The sequence below is a fragment of the Vombatus ursinus genome, unplaced genomic scaffold (assembly GCF_900497805.2).
Source record: "Vombatus ursinus unplaced genomic scaffold, bare-nosed wombat genome assembly UNPS02002851.1, whole genome shotgun sequence".
Taxonomy (NCBI): Eukaryota; Metazoa; Chordata; class Mammalia; order Diprotodontia; family Vombatidae; genus Vombatus; species Vombatus ursinus.
Window position 1 is genome coordinate 1 of NW_020942629.1, and position 10,237 is coordinate 10,237.

General features: G+C 36.1%; 1 protein-coding gene across 1 annotated transcript; it reads left to right on the plus strand.

Moving 5' to 3' along the window:
* The first annotated feature begins 9,447 nt into the window (after positions 1-9,447).
* Positions 9,448-9,990, plus strand: LOC114048977 (olfactory receptor 14C36-like). The gene has a single exon (XM_027870175.1). It carries the CDS (start codon positions 9,448-9,450, stop codon positions 9,988-9,990), a length of 543 nt encoding a protein of 180 aa, XP_027725976.1.
* Positions 9,991-10,237: the final 247 nt, after the last annotated feature.

Here is a 10,237-nt window from a genome sequence, read left to right on the forward strand (position 1 = left end):
AAGGGAAGGGAAGGGAAGGGAAGGGAAGGGAAGGACCACTCTCTGCATACTTACTTGTTCTTTTCCCACATAAATTAACAGGAATCCTTGCTCTTGGCTTCTCTGATGATTTGCGTTGCTCCACATTGGTAAATGCCACCTTCTCACTGGAGGCACAAACACTGAGAATTCCTCAGGAGAGGCAAGACATTCTAAGAGCTGTTATACTGTCTCAGCACAATCATGAAATTCTCATTTGGCTGGAAGTCAGCTCTTGGAATGCTGCCTGTTATAGTCCTGGCACTACCTTCAGGGACATTAGCCCTGATGTCCTGCTAGACTTAGAAAGCCCAGAAATAGTTGTAATAAGGCAACTGTCTCTGGATAGAAAGAAACAAAACTAAATCATATCAGGAGACTTGGCTTTTGGTTTCTAGAAATATCAATGCATATTGTTGTCCAGCTTTTTCAGTCATGCCCAACTCTTCATGGACCCATCTGGGATTTTCTTGGTAAAGATACTGGAGTGATTTGCCATTTCCTTCTCCAGCTGATTTTACAGATGAGGAAACTGAGGCAAATAGGGTAAAGTGACTTGCCTAAAGTCACACAGCCAATAAGAGTCTGAGGCTAGATTTGAACTCAGGAAGATGAGTCTTCCCAACTTCAGGCCCAATACGCCATGCTCTGACCAACTAATTGTCCATTAATGCATGTTAACAGATATAAATGATTATGATTCCTGAATCCAACTAATCTCTCAATTATATTTAAAATGACCTAAAATAAGATTGATTTGTCATTTATTCAGGAGGAAAAGATGAGTTCTCCATGGTTTTTATAAGCATATGAATGAAATAAACATGTAACTGGTTAGCTCAGTTGTCATGAACATACTATGACTAATATCATGGGTTTGATCTGTATATGGGTGGATTAGCTTCATATACAGAATCACTTTATTTCAAATATTTCATGAATATACTTTAAATTTCATACCAAATTCAGTTTAAATAACCTTCTTAAAATAATTCTGCCTCTAAAAAGACAGCTAAATAAAATCAAATAAAATGACCCCATCTGATGGAGTATGTAACATTCTGCACCCATGATCCACTACCTCTTTACTGGGAGAAAGATCATGCATGCCAACATGGTTCATCTGGAAACACTATTGGCCATTGCATTTTATGTCGGTTCTCCTGGTTGTTAGTGGCAGGTTCAGATACACTTGTTAGTCCTTTGTATGTGTTTCTGTCACTGTGATTTCTTCATTCTTTGCCTGGCTACTGCTATTCTACTCTCTAAATTGGACCACTGAATATCATGCTAATAGAATTGAACACAATTGGTCTGAACTCTCGGGAAGATAGGCCTTATCTTTCAAAAGCACGACTCAAGTGGAACATGAAGAGGTAAACAGGAAAGAGAAATCACAAGAAACTTATTAAGGTTGAACTGTTTATATTCCTACATGGAAAGATGATATTTGTAACTCATGAGACCTCTGTCAGTATTAGGGTAGTTGGAGGGAAAGAATTACATGTATGCATATATAGATAGATAGAGGGCACAGGGTGAGTTGAAAATGAAGGGGTCATATCTGGAGAATAAAATTAAGGGGTGAGAGAGGACTATACTAGGAGAAGGAGAAAGAGAGAGGTAGAATGGGGTAAATTATCTCACAAAAAAAAACAGAAAAGGAAAGGCTCTTACAGTGGAGGGAAAACAGGGAAAGGTGAGAGGAAATGAGTGAATCTTATTCTCATAGAATTTGACTTAAGGAGGGAATAACATACACACTCAATTGGGTATGGAATTCTGTCTTACCCAACAGGAAAATAGGGGGGGAAGGGGACAAGAGAGTAGGGGGATGATAGAGAGGAGGGCAGAGTGGAAAAGGGGGTAACCAGAAGCAAATACTTCTGAGGAGGGACAGGGTCAAAAGAAAGAATAGAATAAATGGGAGGGGTGGGATAGGATTAAGGGAAATAGAGTTAGTTTTTCACAGCATGTCTACTATGGAAGTGTTTTGCATAACTGCAAATGTATAACCTATATTCAATTGCTTGCCTTTTCAATGAGGGTGGGTGGGGGAGGGAAGAAGGGAGAAAATTTGGAACCCAAAGTTTTAAAAACACATGTTTAAAAAAATGTTTTCACATGCAACTGGGAAATAAGAAATACAAGAAATGGGGTACAGAAATCCATCCTGCCGTAAAGGAAAATTTAAGAGAAAGGGGATAAGAGAAAGGAGGGGAGAGATAGAAGGGAAGGCAGACTAGGGGAAGGAGTATTCAGAATGCATGCCATCTTGGGGTGGGGAGGGGGCAAGATGGGGTTAAAATGTGGAACTCAAAATCTTGTGGAAGTAAATGTTGAAAACTAAAAATAAATAAATTTATTAGTAAAAAAAGAAAAAAGAGAATGAACTATTTCTTTATACAATGTATTTTATTTTATTTTTAATTTATGGAATAAAACAAGCATTTCTATAACATAGTAAAATTTTTAAAAGATGATTGTACATGAAACTGAAAATCTGTTATGCAAACTTACTACTTCTTTTAAATATATATATTAAAGTTATACTGTATTTTTTTTACTTCCCCTGACCCTAGAGATGGCTACCATTTTGACACAAATATGTATGTGTGTATATGTGTGTGTGAAATCATTCTGTACACACTTCTATTTATCACTTCTTCCTCTAGATGCATATAATGTCTTCCTTCATATGATCTTTGTAGTTAATTTGGGTATTTTTAATAGTTCAAAAGACCTAGCACTCAGTTTTTCTTAAAACATTATTGGGGCAGCTAGGTGGCACAGTGGATAGAGCACCAGCCTTTGTGTCAGGAAAACTGAGTTCAAATCTGGCCTCATACACTTAACATTTATTAGCTGTGTGACCCTGGGCAGTCACTTAACACCAATGCTTAGCCAAAACAAAACAAACAAACAAACAAAAAGCAAACAAACCAAGAAACATTATTGAGGTTGCTGTATACAATGTTCTCTTGGTTCTGCTTATTCTACTCCTCACTTTTTTCATGCAAGTCTCTCCATTTTTTTTCTAAAAATAATGTCTCATCATTTCTTACAGCACAGTAGTATTCCATCAGGACCACATACCACAACTTGTTCAACTATTTCCCAACTGACAGGCACCCTCAGAATTTCCAATTCTTTATCATCAGAAAAAGAGCTGCTGTAAATACTTTAGAACATGTAAGTTCTTTTCCTTTTTCCTTAATCATCTTTGGAAATAGGCCTATTAGCATTATTGCTGGGTCAAGGGGTATAGACAGTTTAATAATTCCTTGGGCATAATTCCAGATTGCTCTCCAAAATGGTTGGATCAGTTCACATTTCCACCAACACTGAATTAGTGTGTCAATATTTGTCACTTTCACTTCTATCATTTTCATCTATCTGGTAGGTATAAAATGATATTTCAAGGTTGTTTTAATTTGCATTTCATTAATCAATAGTGATTTAGAGAATTTTTCACATGAATATATTTTTTTATTTCTTCATTGAAAAACTACCTGTTCATATCATTTGACCAAATATTTATTAATTGGTGAAAGACTTGCATTCTTATAGACTTGCCAAAGTTATTTATATATTTGAGATATGAGATCTTTATCTGAGAAACTGGCTATAAAAGTCTTCCCCAATTTTCTGCTTTCTTTCTAATGTTGACTACATCTGTGTTATTTGTACAAAAACTTTAACTTAATGAAATCAAAATAACCCATTTTACACCTCACTGTGCTCTGTATCTCATAAATTGTTTGCCTATCCATAAGTTTGATAAGTAATATATGTCATCTTCTTCAGATTTTCATGTAATATCTCTCTTTCTTTCAAGATCTTCTATCCCTTTTGACCTTATCTTCATAAATGATATAAGATGTTAGTCAGTACTCAATGTTGCCATACTGTTTTCTAGTTTTTTTAACAATTTTTACCAAATAATGAATTCTTATCCCCAAAACTTAACTCTTTACATATGTCAAACATAAGGTTACTATATGTATTTGCTGCTGTCAATTGTATGTCTACTCTGTTTCATTCATCTACCTTTCTATTTCTTAGTCAACACTAAATAGTTTTAATAATTACTGCCTTATAACACAGTTTAAGATCTGGTACTGCTGAACTTTGTTCCTTTACATTTTTTTCACTTTTTTTATATTCTTGACTTTATTTTTTTTTATATGGGCCCTGCGTACCCATGAACAATTAATACTTCTCCTGTTTCCTATTTTTCTATTTGTATTCCCAGGGTTTGGCTCAATGTTTGGCTTATTGTAAGTGATTAAGAAATTATTTTTATTCACTCATTCAGTCACTCCTTCATGCATCTTGTTCCTTTTGATTTTGACATACTTTTTCTTCTGATTCACTTATTGTGTTTCAAATCAGTTACTTATTTTTCAAATAAACCTACTAAAATTTGTCCAAAATGCTGTATTATTTGCCTTTTTATTTTTTCTCTGAATCCACCACTTATTTTCTAACATCTATCCTTATTTCTTTTTAAACTTTTAATTATTTTATTGCTCTTCTGATTATTTTGATGTTCTTCCACTTACTTTTTCACACCTAGTCTTGAAACAGAGATGAGAGCTGTACTGTGAAAGACATTAATTTCTAAATATTGTAGTTTGCATTTAATCCCAGAGGCAACAGGGAGTTTTAGAGCTTTCCGAGTAGGAGAGTGACATGGTAAGGCATGTTCCTTACGTATAGTAATTTGGCAATTGTGTGATAAATGAAGGATGGATGCTTGAGGAGGGAAGCCCTAAGTCCTGAAAATCAATTAAGAGAGCATTAAAATAAGCCAGAAGTTTTGTGGAGAGAGTGAACTATATAAATGGCCATGTGTATGGAGAAAAGGTTAAAAAAAGAACATTTTCATGTACAAAGAAGAGCATAGAGAGTGTAATCAACTGTAGATCTCTGTACCAGGGTATGGCCACTGTGCATGGTACAGCTTCTTGGATTCACAAGTGAGAGTTAGGTGGATCAGGTGGACACCAAAGGTAGAAAGCAGACCTGAAAAGGACTTGGAAGCCTTCACACCAGAGGTACAAACACACCACTTTCCTTTTGGTAAAAGGATGGGGAGCTGTGGCTTTCAAATGCTTTCTAATCTGTCAGATGTCATTGCTTTATTGGTAGGCTTCCTTAACTAGTTTATCTCTTGGAAAGAAAGGCAAAAATGTGATGAGGGATTTTTTGGAACTGAATGTGATATAAAAAGTAAAATATGTTTTAAAACATTTTGCACAAAATTTGTGAAGCTCTCTTGCCTACATGTCAGTCAAAGCGATAATTACAGCCACAGTACATCTGTATCAACTGAGCTAACAAGCCAAACACTTCTCAGGACACTTGGATCTCTCCTCTTCTGCCTTTCCAAGAATGCGTGAAGGATGATTATTTGATTCTTTTGAGAGAACTTGAGAGATAATGAATCCTACAGTCATAATACATACTCACACACATGCACATTAATTAATATTTTTTTCTGTTTTGCTGGGTGGTGAGGCAATTGGGGTTAAGTGACTTGTCCAGAGTCATATGGCTAATGAGTGTTATATGTCTGAAACCAGATTTGAACTCAGGTCCTCCTTACTTCAGGACTGGTGCTCTCTCCATGGTACCACCAAGCTGCCCCTAATTAATAGTTCTTAAATTCCATCCCAGTACTCTTGAGGGGACTTTATTTGGCACCTTTTCTTTTGCTACCCTGAAACAATTATCTCAGTGCAGTGATCTCTGCCTGTCTGTATTTAGTTGAAGAGCAGGGACACTGTCCCCAAGGAGATGCAAAGAATAGCTAGCAAAGATGAAATTGGCCTATGGGGCCATCCTATCAAACATGCTGTCCAAATTAATCTACAAATATAATGGGGAAAATTGAGGGAACACATGCTTTCCAAGCAAGGAGAACAGAATTATGATGGCCAGATGCCAAGGGAAACTTCATAATTTTCTACCAGTCCATCCTGAGCTGGAAAAATTCTGGAGATATTTTCCATAGTATAGGGACTCAGTAATAACATCTTTGAGCAGTTCAGATTGGAGAAGCTAACAACAAGGAAACTTGTTGCCTTATTCAGGTAAGATACAATAAGTTTGAATGGAATGCTTTGTCCCATTATCCCCTTTTATTTGTTTTCTCCTTCCTTCCTTCTACTTTTTTCTTTCTTTCTTTTCTTTTCTTTTCTTTCTTTGTTTCTTTCTCCCTCCCCTGCCCTCTCTTTTCTTTGTTTCTTTCTCTCCCTTCCTTTTTTCTTTTTTCCTTTCTTCCTCCTTCCCTCCCTTTATTGTTTCACTTCATTCCTTTCTTTTTTCTTTCTTTCTTCCTCCCTCCCTCCTTTCTTTCACTCTCACTCTCTTTCTTTCTCTTCCATCTTTTTTCTTTCCTCTCTCTTTTTCTTTATTCTTCCTCTCTTTTTTCTTCTTTCCTCCTTCTTTCTTCCTTTTTTATTTCTTCCTTCCTTCCTTCTTTCTCTTCCTTCCTTCCTTTATTCCTTTTTTCCTTCCTTCCTTCCTTCCTTCCTTCTTTCCTTCCTTTCTTTCTTTATTTCTTCCCATCCTTCTTTCTTTCTTCCTTCTTCCATTCTGTATCCATCTCTATATCCCCCTTTTCAAACACTTCTCTAATTTCATTCCTTCTAGGTAAAGGGAAGTTACATCTTAGGAAAAGAAAATATAAGTGGAACCATGGTTAGAATTAAAAGTGATTCAGTCTATAGAACAACCAAAGTCAGCCAAAAATCTCAATTCAGTGGGGATACAGAGGGACAGTTCATATACATGTGACTGGGAAGGTGTGTAGGTTTGTATCAAAGGTGTAGAACTGGAATGGGTAGTAGAGGTCATCCAGTCTAATGATTTCATTTAGAGATGAAAAAAATGCACAGTTAGAAAAAGTGACTTGTTTAAGGGTGCACAATTGGAAATGGCTTAATTCAAGTGTGAACCCAGGTCTGCTAATTTCAAAGCCAGTGTCATGCCCCATAAATAGTTAAAAAATATTCTCTCATTTAACCATGTAGTCACCATGGTACAAACATTTGGTTCAGTCACCCCTGGTAGATACTACTTATGCCAGCAAGACTAAAGAGCAGTAAGTGAAAGGAAGATGATGCTCATCTGTAGCTGCCAACATTTTCAAAGTTCGCTACTTTAAGTGCAAGAAAATACTGAGCAGAGAGATGTCCAACTTTCAGAAAGAACTGAATACAAAACTTGAAATGCAGAGGAGTTAAGAGAAACCCAGAACCTTTGTTCTGTGTTTCTTGAAAGTAATGTCTTCTACCTTCAAGTCCAGAGGGCTTCCATCTCTCTAAACTACTTTAAATATTTGTGAATTTTATTTTTTTATCCTATTTCTATTTCTAAAACTACCTCCTCTTTCACACTCATTTAACTGGTTGCCAGGTTGCTGATATTAGAGCTCCCCCTGACTCTGCCCAGCCATAGATTTCACCACATACTCAATTGGACCTGCAACAAGTGGTCTAGTACATACAAAAATTTTTTAACAAAATCCATTCTTTAGTATCCATTCTTTTAAAAGATTAATACATTACATATAAAATTAAGCTCTACTTGGCAACATGGTCATATAGGAAGCAGGAGTCCCCATAGTTTTTCATAGTAGCTTCTTAGTATTACCAATGATAGCCTCAGATATAGGGCTGAAAACGTCCTTTGCTCAATGAAAGTACCAATAGTTTGAAGAGACTCAGTTTTAGGTTCTCTCATATGGCAAATATGAGAGAAAGTAGTTCTGTGCTGGGCTTGCAGGAGCTTTTGTCTCTATGTTGTGGTACCTTGATGCTATAAACTTGGAAAATTTGTACCTGAGGTTTCTTGTGCATCATTTTATGCTTAATTGGTGTCTTTTCTACTTTTTATATCAAATTGATTGATTAAAATTTTCCTCACTATCAGCCTCATGAGCATTCACCTTGTAAAATAGATTTTTTTAAATAAAAAAGTATCATCCTTTGGAGTTAAAACAAAAGGACCACTGTTGGTGGAGTTTTGAACTGGTCCAGTCACTATGAAAAGCAATTTGGAACAATGCCCAACAAGTAATTGAATTGTGAATAATATCTTTTGATCCAGTGATACCACTTATTCCAAAGAAATTAGAGAAAGAGGGAAAGGAACCATATGTATAAAGATATTTATAGATACTCTCTTTGGTGGCAAATAATTGGAAACTGAGGTGATGAGCTTCAACTGGAGAATGGCTAAACAAATTATGATATGCAACTTTGAGATGAAGGGGATAATTTCAGAAGAATTTGAGAAAATCTGTGTAAAATAATGCAAAGTGAAGTAAGCAGAAATAAGAGAATAACATATAATAACATTTTAATGATAATCAGCTTTGAAAGACATTATTTCTAATTAACATAATGACAAACCACAATTCCAAAGGACTCTTCATGAAACATGAAACATCTTCTTCCAGATAGAGAGGTAATGGACTCAGGGTGCAGATTGAAACATATTTTCTTTTGTTTTCTTTCATCTTTTTTCCCTCCTTCCTTCCTTCATCTCCTCCCTCCCTAGCCCCTTCCTTCCCTTTCCTCCACCCCTTCCTTCCTTCCTTCCTTCATTTTCCCTCTCTTCTCTCTTCCTTCTCTTCCTCTTTTCCTTCTTTCTTCCTCTTTTCTCTTTCTTTCTTTGATAGCTAATGTGAAAATTTGCTTTAAGTGACTATACATATGTATAATAGGTTTTATTTTTGTTACCTCAATGGGTGGGGGAGGAAGCGTAAAATGGTATAGAACTAACAAATGAAAATTAAAAATGATATATACATATATGTGATCACATATACCTATATAGGTATGTATGTATGTATTCAACATAACCAAAATGTAGCTGCCATATGACAACAAAATGTACCTCCTATATGCCGTATATAATGTCAGGACCTGTTTGCTATTCCTTTAAAGATCTTATCATAGAGAATTAATGGCCAAGAAATACCTACCTACCAAATGTCCCAAAGTCCTGGATCCTTAATCTTGAGAGATTTCTTTAGGGAAATAGTAAACATAAGAGGAAAAAAAAAGTTGTTGTATTAGGACTGTTTGCTTCTTTGGATGCCATTCCATATGAGACAAGACTAGAGCTGGAGGTGATAGCCATTCATTTTGCTTGCCTGACTCCTCTTAATGGAAGAAAATTGAAGTGATAAGATCTGGAGAGCCAATGACCAGCTATGGTGAAAATTAGAAGAAATGTGACTATTCAGAGGAGCAGAGAGAATAGCAGGCCAGGTCAGAAGACTTCACCATATCCTCCTGTCCCTGGCAGGACAAATATATTGTTGTATTCATCCCCACCATTCACTTGTAATTTCTCCTTTCAGTCAGTTGGAGGGTGTGTGAAGGGCAATGGTAGGATGAAAGATTGTAGATCATGAGTCCCCGGGTCTGCATGCAGATGACTTTAACATGCTTGTTCACTGGCCTTTTATATGCAGGTTTCCATACTGGTTACACCTTTCGATTGTCTTTCTGCCAATCCAATGTGATCCACCAGTTCTTTTGTGATTTCCCCTCTCTACTCAAGATCTCTTGCTCAGAGACATTCAGCAATACATTATCCTTACTTGGCTCTGCTGTGGTGGTTGGGCTTGGCTGCTTTGCCTTCATCATTGCATCCTACATTAGCATATTTTCCACTGTGCTCAGATTTCCAGTGAAAGAAGACCAAAGAAAAGCCTTCTCTACTTGTGTCCCTTGCATCGTTGTGGTTTCTTTGTTCCTTATTTCAGGTTATTGTGTCTATCTGCTACCACCTGCAGAATCTGAGTCCCTTAAAGATATAATCCTTTCAACATTTTATTCCATAATACCTCCCTTTCTGAACCCCATTATATACAGTCTATGGAATAAGCGGATAAAAGAGGCTGCAAGAGTAGTAATGAAGAGAATGCTTTTGTTAAGGAATAAAGCATAAAGTTATTATAATTCTTTCCTAATGTTATTGAATCTAATTAATTCATCCATAAATGAAAAATCCCATTATAATATCATTTTGTTTGTGATAAGTAACATTCTGAATATCTTATTTTTATTTAATATGGAATAGAGCTTGACATTGCATATACCTTCTAAATGGCAACACATTCCAGTTTCTTTGCTAAGGAAACCACACCTTGGGTCAGGAAGAGTCAGACATGACTGAAACAACTTAGCAACAGCAA